The following is a 12449-nucleotide window of genomic DNA, read 5'->3' as shown; positions in this document are numbered from 1 at the left end:
GAGCATTGGCTCGAACGAGCCACGAGCCAGGCTGTGGTTATGTGTGACACGTTTCCCGATCCGCCTCGACTCGGGGATTCACCCAAGCTGACGCTGCCAGCCCGTCCAGCTCACTCAGTGTTCCTTGTTCTCCGTGAGCGAGGATCTACGCGTTTTGCGCTTGTGATTTCATTGTTTCGCTGTAACAGTTCGCCGTATAAGCGTATCCAAAAATATCGCGGACATGCACACGGAGAATAGGAGACGATTGCCCTCAAGAGGAGTACTAGTGTGTTGTACCGTGTTACCCATTATGAATGTAGAGAAAAGCCAAGCAAAATGACACCTTTTATTGGCTAACTAAAAAGATTACAATATGCAAGCTTTGATTACATCTTGCCTGAAGAAGGGGCCTCAGTTGCCTCGAAAGCTTGAATATTGTAATCTTTTTAGTTAGCCAATAAAAGGTGTCATTTTGCTTGGCTTTTCTCTACCCTCGAGAGAGAGAGAGGCGCGCGCGAGCGAGAGAGATAAGGAGAGAGAGAGACACACGAGAGAGAAGAACCATCAGCTCAGTTATGATCACATGACGCTCAGCAGTGTATCCATACTACTCGTATTGCAAGACATCGCTCGTTTTATCAAGTCAAAATTAATTAAAAAATTTAGCTTGTCTTGCAAAACACTCGTAAACCAAGTTACTTGCAAACCGAGGTTCCACTTGTATATATCATTTATCAGTGTTATTTGTTAGGAAACTTGATTTTTATGTTGATATTTTTGGGGGTGCGGAACGGATTAACTGGATTTCCATTTTTTTCAATGGGGAAGTTTGTTCTAGATACGAGAAATTCGCCATACAAGCTCAGTGCTGGAACGAATTAAACTTGTATCTCGAGGTTCCACTGTATGTATATATATATATATATATATATATATATATACACATACATACATACAGACAGTCCCTGGGTTACGTACAAGATAGGGACTGTAGGTTTGTACTTAAGTTGAATTTGTATGTAAGTAGTAACAGGTATACTATTTTAACAAGTGCTATTGTTGAACAACTGTAACCAAGTGCTCTGCCAGTGAGTGGAGTTTCACCTCTCTGACCTTTTTATTATTTCTGCTTTATTTTCCATGGTGATGGTTTTTCTCTTCTTTACTGTATCACCAGCACTTGCATCAGACTTGTGTTTCAGAGACATTGTTGAAGGGTGAAGACAAAAGGTTAAGATGAGCTCTTCTGCACAGCACTGTACACGCGATCACAGTAGGAAGGCTCCAGACATCAACACGTCTGATGTATAGGGTGGTTCAGATCTAATTATGCAATTTTTATTACGCTATAACTTATTCAGTTTATTACATAGAAAATCACCCGACAAATCCTGGACCATCGAGAAGTGTGCGAACTGACGACATGAAGAATTATCTTTGCGCCGAACTGGAATCATCCCCACATAAATCAAAGTCATCCAGACGATCTGGATCTGCATAATTAGATCTGGACCATCCTGTACTGACAAGAGACAACTTCCTGCTATGTGAATAACAGTACAAGCAGGCTTGCTATTGAGAATGAATAGGGGCAGCGAGGGGCAGTTCACAAGCCCACCTCACAGTCACCTACACTACAGTATGCTGCCTGCAATGTCCGCCGCGCCACTGCCCCCATTCAACACGCAGCCATCCGAGGCACACTACAATGCTAGCACCCTACCGCCCCGTTCACCCTCAATGGCCTCCGTTCAGGCACAACTGGGTCACCGCTTGCAGCATCACCAGCCGACCACCTAAAATGGCAGCCGTGTGTGGTAGATGGGCAGTGAAACCACTTGCCGCCGTGAGCCGCTACACTGCGCGAGCAGCAAAATCACCCCCCTCCAGCCACTGCTTGCAGCATCCCCAGGCAGAAGATGATGGAGTGGCAGTTACTGATGCGCATGGGTCACAGCTGCGGCCCCGTTCGTATGTCGTAGGTCGGATGTCCATAACCTGGGGACTACCTGTATATATATATATATATATATATATATATATATATATATATACACATATATATATATATATATATATATAGTCACAAACTTGACCACAAGCTATAGCAAGGTTTGGGGCAGCCACCCGTATAATTGGTATCCTGGCTGCAAAATCGCAAAAATGTTACACAGCACTGATGTACAGAAAACCGAGTCCAAAACAGAACTGAGGGAACAGAGAAATGGTGGAGGCTTTTAAAGGGTAAGACAGGAAGTGAGGTCAAAGGGGTCGGGCTCATAAGGGTCTTCAACTATAGGCTTGAGCCCAGACATGGCATCACAGGGACCGGAGCAGACAAGGTCTTCTTCAATAGGCTCGGACCCGGAAGTGATGTCAACAGGGCCAGATGGAATCTCCCATGAATGGTCTGCAGGAAAGGGAGACAGAGTCAGTGCTCTCTGCCACATCCCGGTCTGAATCGGAACTGCCCTCAGTCAAGCCCTATAGCTGCCTCCCATGTGTACATGTGTGACACTATATATATATTTGTATATAAAGAGAGACAGAGATAAAATATATATATATATATATATATATATAATCATTATATATTATCTATTTTCTATCTATTATATAAAAAATTCTTGGGTTGAGACCCAAGCCAGCCAGCAGCTGATCCATCTGTATCTCCTTAGCATGTGTTCAGCCCCTCTCCCCCTTCACAACGTAAGTGGCAGAGACGCAAAGCGATGAGCGTGAAGCATGCCCCCGTTTCGAGCGAAGCAATTTTGTATGTGTATATATATATATATATGAGAAAAATCCAATTTTTACAATCACAGATGATCAATCGCTCTTTCCACTTTCCAGGTGAGTTGTCGCCCCTTTTCTCCTGACTCGGACTCACTTAGAAAAGGTCGAGTGGGTTCTTTCATGCCTTCCAGTGCCACCATACAGCATTCAGGTAGCACTTCCAGGTCAGGCAAGACTCTCTTCCTTTCTGCAGCCTCCAAGACACCCACCAGCTAGGGCTGCCCATTGGAACGACAACTCCCATGTTGCCCTGTGAGTGTACACCTGGGAAATCCACCCAGGCTGCCATCTAGTCTACTGGGGAAGGAATTGTTCTGGATAGACATTCTCCACCTGTTCATTCATTATGGCATCCTGGCTAGGAAAGATACCAACAACTAGCCTTTTTATTTTTGTTGATTAATGAAATCAATGTGGCACTGGCAGTTTGTCCAAGTGTTAAAAAAACAAAAAACAAACAAAAAGGGGGGCATGAACTTACGTGCACTTTTCTCTGAAAAAAGTCTCTGGTAAAAGATAAGGTGCTTCCTGGCTTCTGACTTCAATCACCTGTTTTAAATGAAAACAAATGAAAAACTGAATACATGCGTTCAATGCTGAAGATTCTTAAACAACACACTTAATAATAATTTAAACCTAAAACCACTGCGTCCAATTAAGTCGAATTTTGCAGGTCCTTAAAGTCTTACTGTCCAACACACTACTTTGTCACTTATTTCATGTGTCTGTGGTTCTCTTTATGATGAAAAACTTCCTAATGTTTACCCTTAACAAGTTTCCAACTGTGTCCCTGTGTTCTTGATAAACTCCTTTTAAAGTCACCATCTCAATCTACTGGACTAATTCCCTTCATGATTTTACACACTTCAGCCATGTGCCTTCTTCATCTCCTTTTTCTTAAACTGTAAAGGCTCAGCTCTTTTAATATTTCCTCATAAATCATCCTCTGTAGCCCCTGAATCAGCCTAGTTGATCTCCTCTTGACTTTCTCTTGTGCTGTTATGTCCTTTTTGTAGCCTGGAGACCCAAACTGCACACAGGACTCCAGATGAGGTCTCACCAGTGAGTTATAAAGCTTCAGCAGAACCTCCTGTGACTTGTACTCCACACATCAAGGCGCTATATAACATGACATTCTGTTAGCCTTCTTAATGACTTCTTAACACTGTCTGGCAGTTGATAACTTAAGAGTCCATTATGACTCCTTAATCCTTCTCACGAGGTGTACTTTCGATTTTCAGACCCCCATTGTGTATTCAAACCTCACATTTTTACTTCCCATGAATAATACTTTACATTTTTTGACATTAAATGGCTAACAGGCTCAGCTCTTTTAATCTTTCCTTATAACTCATCCCCTGTAGCCCTGAGTCAGCCTAGTCGCTCTTCTCTGCACCTTCTCTTGTGCTGCTATGTCCTTTTTTGCAGCCTGGAGACCAAAACTGCACACAGGACTCCAGATGAGGCCTCATCAGTGTGTTATAAAGCCTGATCTTGAGTGACTTGTACTCCACACATCAAGGCGCTATACAACCTGACATTCTGTTAACCTTCTTAATGACTTCTGAACACTGTCTGTCAGTTGATAGCTTAGAGTCCACTATGACTCCTAAATCGTTCTAATAAGGTGTATCCTCAATTTTCAGACCTCCCATTGTGTATTTAGACCTAACAAGACCTAAACTAACTGAAGACTTAGGCTCAGTTCTTTTAATCGTTCCTCATAACTCATCCCCTGTAGCACCGTAATCAGCCTAGTTGCTCTTCTCTGGACTTTCTTTAGTGCTGCTGTGTCCTTTTTGTAGACCAGAACTGCACCCAGGACTCCAGATGAGGCCTCACCAGTGTGTTATAAAGCTTCAGCAGGACCTCCTGTGACTTGTACTCTACGCATCAAGACGCTATATAACCTGACATTCTATTAGCCTACCTATTAATCTCATAGAGTCTGTAAAAACACGAAATGGATGTCATATTTCAGTATACAGCCATGATAGATTCAGCCATGCTTTGCTGCCACATCTCAGTTACCAACTATAGTGCTGCCATCTTGTGGACAGCCAGATAATTTGTTTTATGGTGGAGATAGCTTGCGGAAAATAGTGCTATAAATAGACAGTCTGTCGTTATGTAGTTCGGAAAAAAGGTATAAAGCTGATCATTTTTTGAAACAATTAGATTTATTGCAAAAGGAATATTTTGATAATGACAGCAATTAAGATAGTGACAATCAATTGAAAGATGTGAAATCTGTAGGCTCTGGGAGTGATGTGGATGGCTGCCCCAAAGGCGCTTCTTCATCACAAGGCGTCTGCCACCCACTGAGTGCAAACTGCCACCATCTACCAGATGTGTGCAACAAGCATGGAAAGCACAAAGAAACGCATTACATTTGTGGCACTTGTGCTTCTACGCCTGCACTCTGCGTGGTGCCATGTTTCAAATTTTCTCATTCAAATGCAGACTTTTAGTCATGTTGCTGGTGCAAATAAAGTAGTTAACAGTTTCTTTGCATTTTTGACAGCATTAATAATAAAACTGTTACTTTCTAATATACTTCTTTATATTTTATACTAGTTTTGATAGAGTTCATTATTTATTATATGTGCATAGACCTTTATTGCAATGTCCTGGTGTTAAATGATCCAACAGTCATGTGTTAATGGCTTCTGAATGCTGCATTCAAACCCCTTACATTTATACTTCCTATGTGTAATTCTTTACATTTACTGACAATAAATGTCAACTGTCACAAATCTGCTTAAGCCTGTCTGCAGTCCATTCTCGATTATCTGCCAATCCACCTATCTTGGTATCATCTGCAAACTTAACCAGTGTGACAGTAGATGGCGCTACACCAGCGTTTAATCCGACATAGACAGAAGCAGAAAGCACACTTATAAAAACACAAAAGTTTTATTTTTGTTTCCTCACTTGTGGGCAACATCTTCCCTGTTCCCACAAGTACACAACACAGTCCCAAACACAAGCACAATCCCAATACTTTCCTTCTCCTATTCTTTTTCATTCTCCTCCATCTCCTCCTCGGAAATGCTTCACCTCCCTCCCTCCCACAGTGGTGGCTACTGGCTGCCAAAAGTAGGTCAATGAGCACCTGGAGAACTTCCGGGGGTGTTATAAAAGGAGCCAGCAGCAGGGTGTGGCGTAAGAACTGCCCATGAGGGCTCAGGAGCTGTTGCAGCACCCCCTGACTGCACCCCCGGATCCCAACTGGGCTGTCGATAACTCCAACTCCCATGAAGCCCTGTGGGAATCTGAGGCACTACTGCAAACCATGGGGGCTGCCATCTAATGTCCTGGGGGGAGGTACTGCTCTGCCTACGATTGCTCACTCGGTCCTCTCCGCGAAGAGGCATCTCGGCCGAACAAGGACCCCAGCTGTCTGTGACACCAGCTTGTTAAATATACTCCTATCCAAATCATTCACATATAGTAAAGTGATTGAAATAGTCTAACACAGTACACCATATGCTTGTGTTAAAAATGGGTTGTTCTTATCCTTCTGTGAAGGGCTGTTAGAGGGCTAGGACCACCGGTAAAGAATCAAATATCAAAATTATGATCAAATTTGTGATCAGTGACATTGAAATAGAATAAAATGATCCTCCACATGTCTATATTACCGATCCCCAGTTTCTCAAAGTCCTCTAAAAAGGAGTAACTTTGACCCCTTGCATCCCATTAGAAGGTGAATCCCTGGGATCAGTTGATGTGGCCTGTACAATTTAAAGCTGGACGGACGGACGGACGGACAGACAGACAGACAGAGTGAAAGGCACTATATGATAGATAGATAGATAGATAGATAGATAGATAGATAGAAAGATAGATATGAAAGGCACTATATGATAGATAGATAGATAGATAGATAGATAGATAGATAGATAGATAGATAGATAGATAGATAGATAGATAGATAGATAGAGTGGTGTGAAAAACTATTTGCCCCCTTCCTGATTTCTTATTCTTTTGCATGTTTTATCACACAAAATGTTTCTGATCATCAAACACATTTAACCATTAGTCAAATATAACACAAGTAAACACAAAATGCAGTTTTTAAATGATGGTTTTATTATTTAGGAGAAAAAATCCAAACCTACATGGCCCTGTGTGAAAAAGTAATTGCCCCCTGAACCTAATAACTGGTTGGGCCACCCTTAGCAGCAATAACTGCAATCAAGCGTTTGCGATAACTTGCAATGAGTCTTTTACAGCGCTCTGGAGGAATTTTGGCCCACTCATCTTTGCAGAATTGTTGTAATTCAGCTTTATTTGAGGGTTTTCTAGCATGAACCGCTTTTTAAGGTCATGCCATAGCATCTCAATTGGATTCAGGTCAGGACTTTGACTAGGCCACTCCAAAGTCTTCATTTTGTTTTTCTTCAGCCATTCAGAGGTGGATTTGCTGGTGTGTTTTGGGTCATTGTCCTGTTGCAGCACCCAAGATCGCTTCAGCTTGAGTTGACGAACAGATGGCGGACATTCTCCTTCAGGATTTTTGGTAGACAGTAGAATTCATGGTTCCATCTATCACAGCAAGCCTTCCAGGTCCTGAAGCAGCAAAACAACCCCAGACCATCACACTACCACCACCATATTTTACTGTTGGTATGATGTTCTTTTCTGAAATGCTGTGTTCCTTTTACGCCAGATGTAACGGACATTTGCCTTCCAAAAGTTCAACTTTTGTCTCATCAGTCCACAAGGTATTTTCCCAAAAGTCTTGGCAATCATTGAGATGTTTCTTAGCAAAATTGAACGAGCCCTAATGTTCTTTTGCTTAACAGTGGTTTGCGTCTTGGAAATCTGCCATGCAGGCCGTTTTTGCCCAGTCTCTTTCTTATGGTGGAGTCGTGAACACTGACCTTAATTGAGGCAAGTGAGGCCTGCAGTTCTTTAGACGTTGTCCTGGGGTCTTTTGTGACCTCTCGGATGAGTCGTCTCTGCACTCTTGGGGTAATTTTGGTCGGCCGGCCACTCCTGGGAAGGTTCACCACTGTTCCATGTTTTTGCCATTTGTGGATAATGGCTCTCACTGTGGTTCGCTGGAGTCCCAAAGCTTTAGAAATGGCTTTATAACCTTTACCAGACTGATAGATCTCAATTACTTCTGTTCTCATTTGTTCCTGAATTTCTTTGGATCTTGGCATGATGTCTAGCTTTTGAGGTGCTTTTGGTCTACTTCTCTGTGTCAGGCAGCTCCTATTTAAGTGATTTCTTGATTGAAACAGGTGTGGCAGTAATCAGGCCTGGGGGTGGCTACGGAAATTGAACTCAGGTGTGATACACCACAGTTAGGTTATTTTTAACAAGGGGGCAATTACTTTTTCACACAGGGCCATGTAGGTTTGGATTTTTTCTCCCTAAATAATAAAACCATCATTTAAAAGCTGCATTTTGTGTTTACTTGTGTTATATTTGACTAATGGTTAAATGTGTTTGATGATCAGAAACATTTTGTGTGACAAACATGCAAAAGAATAAGAAATCAGGAAGGGGGCAAATAGTTTTTCACACCACTGTAGATAGATAGATAGATAGATAGATAGATAGATAGATAGATAGATAGATAGAGTGAAAGGCACTATATAAAAGATAGATAGATAGATAGATAGATAGATAGATAGATAGATAGATAGATAGATAGATAGATAGATAGATAGATAATCTCTGGATTAGATATTGGGCCAGCTTAGCTATCAGCTAAACAAATGTGGCCGGACTGGTGTATCAAAATTTGGGGCACCAATCGGGTCGTTCTGTTTAACGTGATGGCTAAGTAAACAAAAAAGTAACACCAGGTGTGGCGTCAAACTGACCAGTTGTCAGGCCAGCAAAACAGAAAACAAACATTCTTTCTCCGGGCCACTTTTAAGGAAGGCTCTGTCTATCGGTTGGTTCTTATAGCAAAAGACACCCCCTTTCGGGAATCCGGTGGCTTTATGGCTGGGGGACTGGAAAGCGGGGATTCAGGTGCCCTCATTGGGTGGTTTCACGGTTCTGCCAGGGTGAGAAGGAGAAGACAGTGTGGTAGCACCCCCCTCTCGTCCGGGTGGATTATTACATACCTTGACGAAGCCTGTAAGGAGGTCCTCAGATGCACAGGCGTGATACAAAGTTCTTATGAAAGGGGTACCAGTCTGTCACAGGACCCATTTACATTCACATAGGGGCTAATATAGAAATGGCAATTAGAGTAACAAACGTGTGTTTGACGAACTGGGAGGGAACAGCAAGGAGAAGGTGCAAACTGAAAGCAGGATTCAAACATGGAGCTCTGGATCTGTGAGGCGGCGGTGCTAAGCAGAACGCCATCTAAATATTTAACAGGTAATCCGTGAGACGTTGAAACGCTAAAGATTTAAGAAATTCTGAGCCAATTTACCCAAAAAAATACTCCCTGGAAGGTATATCATTGTGATAATGTTCTTTATTATCTAAAGAGATTACAGTGATCGAATGGATGTCTCTGCCTCTGTCTGCAGGCAGCAAAGCAAAAGCACCGTCATTAAATATTGAAGAGGAATGTTAGGAGGTAATAAATCTGCAACTGTCTCCTTGTACACTGAAAAAAACAAATACATTACGAGAAGCTCCATGTGATATAAAACCCTTTTTGTAGTGTTATTAAAAAAAAAAAAACAAGGCTTTCAGAGGTGATTAATACTTTTGGACAAATATGTTCATAGAGTTTGCTGCAGCCCTCTTCTCTCTGAATTGTGATGTCCTTCTAAAAGCTTTGAGGGTTTTGGTGATCAGGCCATGAATTTCCTTTTACACATCTTCCAGTCCTCTTTAATTTACACGGCGACTTTGATTTAATATTTCCACACAGCTGTTTCTTATTACTCCAGGAGCCAACCATGGATGGAATGTCAGTCCATCGCTGGACATAAACCCACAAAGGCTCCTAATTTGCTTGGAGATGGAAGACAAAATAAATAGATATGTGTTTGAGAAGGGAAAAGAAAAAACAGCAAATATGGAAGGGACTGAGATCAATGACGAGGCTGGTCATAGTCAGGGTGGAATTTGTATGCTCTCCAGGTGGGCCAGAGGGGCTTTTCCGGTCATTTCTACCACATCCAAGAGATAAGCAGTAGACTGGCAAACCATCCAGAGTTTTTGCTCCTTACTAGACAGACTAAAGCTCCCCATAATCCTGTAATGTACTGTTACGTTACAACCAGGGTTTATAAGTGAAATAGGTCTCTGCAAAGTGATTTAAATGAATAACAAGTATGAAATAAAATAATCGATTGCACCCCTCCAAGTCAGTATTCAGTAGACGCACCTTTGGAAGCCATGGCAGCCTTGAGTGTCTGCACAGGTCTATCGCTCTATCAGCTTTGCTATTTTTTTCTCTGTTCTTCTTTGCAAAACCGCTCAAGCTCCACCAGGTGTGGTGTCGATTACGAGTGAACAGACTTTATAAAGTTCAGCCACAAATTCTCAATCGGATTGAAGTCTGGACTTTGACTGAGCCACTCCAGGACATTCACATTGTAGGTTTGTAGCCTTGGCTTTATCCTTGGGTCCGTTCGTCTTGTTGAAAGATGCTTCTCACAAGGTGCAGGTTTCTTGCAGACTGCTTCAGGTTTCCCCCCATATTTGACTGCATTTATTTTAACCTCTTGGCTTTACAGAGCCTGCTGCAGAGAAACATCTTCACCACCTGATGCTGCCACCATCATGCTGCATGACAAGGATGGTGTGTTTGTGCAGTGCAATATGGGGTTAAGTCTGGATTCCATAAAGCTCAATTTTGGTCTCATTAGTCCACAGAACCTTCTTCCAGCTGATGTCCTTCTGCTGAAATGTCCGGTGTGTCTGTTCTCTCCTGAAAAGCTGCAACTGATGACGGCTCAGAGCAGAGCTGTTACCTGCATAGTCTCTCCAGTCTCAGCTACTGTAGCTTGTTAGCTGTTCACACTTCTCAGAGGTCTCCAGTTGGCCTCCCTCACTGTTCTCCTTCAGTTTATATGGACAGTCTGATCTAGTAGAATTCTAGCTGTGCCATATTCTTTCTATTTCTTCATGACTGATTTAACTGGATATTTAGAGACGTGGAGATTTTCTTGCTTCCATCTCCTGACTTGTGCTTTTCATGGGGTCCGTTGTTGTGTTCTTATTTCCTCATTGTTTAGGTCAGGCCACCATACTGACTCACCACCCACAAGTTGGCCTTTCCACATTAAGATGTGTTAATATGACAATCAATTAGAACCCAGACTGGGGACTTCCAGTGAATGAATTCTGGGACTTCGAAATAACCAGTTGGCCACATCACTAATGATATAGGGGTTTCAGATTAAAAGGATAAATACTTAAGTGATAAATTATGTGTTTTATATTTGTTACGTGTTTTATGTTTGTTATGTATTATGTGTTTTATATTTGTAATTAATTTTTACGTGTTTTATATATAGTCAAACTTGGTTATAGTGAGTTTGATGGGATCAACACTATTTGCTCGTTATAAGTGAAATTTGTTATAACCGGGAAATGCAAATTTGACAAAAACTAACTCAGTCTATTAAAGTAATAGTGATTTATTGAAAAAAAAATGCATTTAGCCCATAATGAAAACATACATTAAGTACAATATACTATTTTCTAAGAAAGTCCAAAATACTTTTTTTTTTTAAAAAAACTTTGTCATTTACAGTCACGCAGTTTGCCTCTTAAAACACTTAATGCATTTAAATGCTTGCTTTTTCACATCAGTCCCTTGAAATAATGCCATCAATCTATTGCAAGCATTTTCAGCATCAATGCTGGTAAACCGCGTTCTGGTAAATCCAATATATCTTCCTCCTCGTCATCGTCGTCTTCTTCTTTTTGAAGCAATGCGTTTACAATTTTGTTTTCAGTAGGAATTCTGCTAGTAAACAATTAGTCATCCACGTGTTGATAGTCGTAATAACTGACATTATTAATTTCAACCTTGTTTTGCCGAACCCATGTTAATAACGGCAATTCATCCCTTTCTTCAAAAATGTCAGATGTTGATTTCCTGAATCAATTCTGTATGGTAACAGTCGTCTCACTGTTCCAGGCAATAGATATGAAATTTATTGCATATTGAAATTTATTTCGCTAGTTGCTCACAAAAGTCCAGGATGTGGTCAAGTGTTGTTCATAATAACCGAGAGTTCGCTCATTATAACTGGGCAAATTTACATGCGAATCGCTGGTATATCTTTCAAAAAAAATTTTTTTTTTCATTATAACCGAGAAATCATTATAACTGTGAGTTTGACTGTATGTTATAAATTATGTGTTTTATGTTTTAATATATTACGTGTTTTATATTTTTAATTAATTTTTGCATGTTTTATACTTGTTCAATATTACATGTTTTATATTTGCAATTAATTTTGACAACTTGGTAGAGATCTGTTTTCACTTTGACATTAAAGAGTCTATTCCTGTTGATCAGCATCAAAAAAGCCAAACTAATCCACTGGGATGTTTAACATATTAATCCAGTGAAGTTAACAACATTCTGGCCACAGAATATCTATATCTGGTTACGGTTAACAGTTCAGTTGGTATGAACTTCTGATACAGGCAATAGTCTTAAACAAAAGCAAATTTCACATTTTAATTGATTCAATGAAAAAAAAAAAAAATTAGATCTTTAC

The 12449-nt window shown here is 41.0% G+C and overlaps 1 protein-coding gene across 1 annotated transcript in view; it reads right to left on the bottom strand.

Moving 5' to 3' along the window:
• Positions 1-12449, bottom strand: part of efr3a (EFR3 homolog A (S. cerevisiae)) — a 306258-nt gene that overhangs the window by 21276 nt on the left and 272533 nt on the right. Inside the window, exon 18 of the mRNA XM_039753984.1 lies at positions 3260-3327. Coding sequence (XP_039609918.1) covers positions 3260-3327 — 68 coding nt within the window. The remainder of the gene's footprint in view (positions 1-3259; positions 3328-12449) is intronic.

The sequence above is a fragment of the Polypterus senegalus genome, chromosome 5 (assembly GCF_016835505.1).
Source record: "Polypterus senegalus isolate Bchr_013 chromosome 5, ASM1683550v1, whole genome shotgun sequence".
Taxonomy (NCBI): Eukaryota; Metazoa; Chordata; class Cladistia; order Polypteriformes; family Polypteridae; genus Polypterus; species Polypterus senegalus.
The sequence above is the reverse complement of the archived record's forward strand: the minus strand, read 5'-3'. Positions and strand labels throughout refer to the sequence as shown.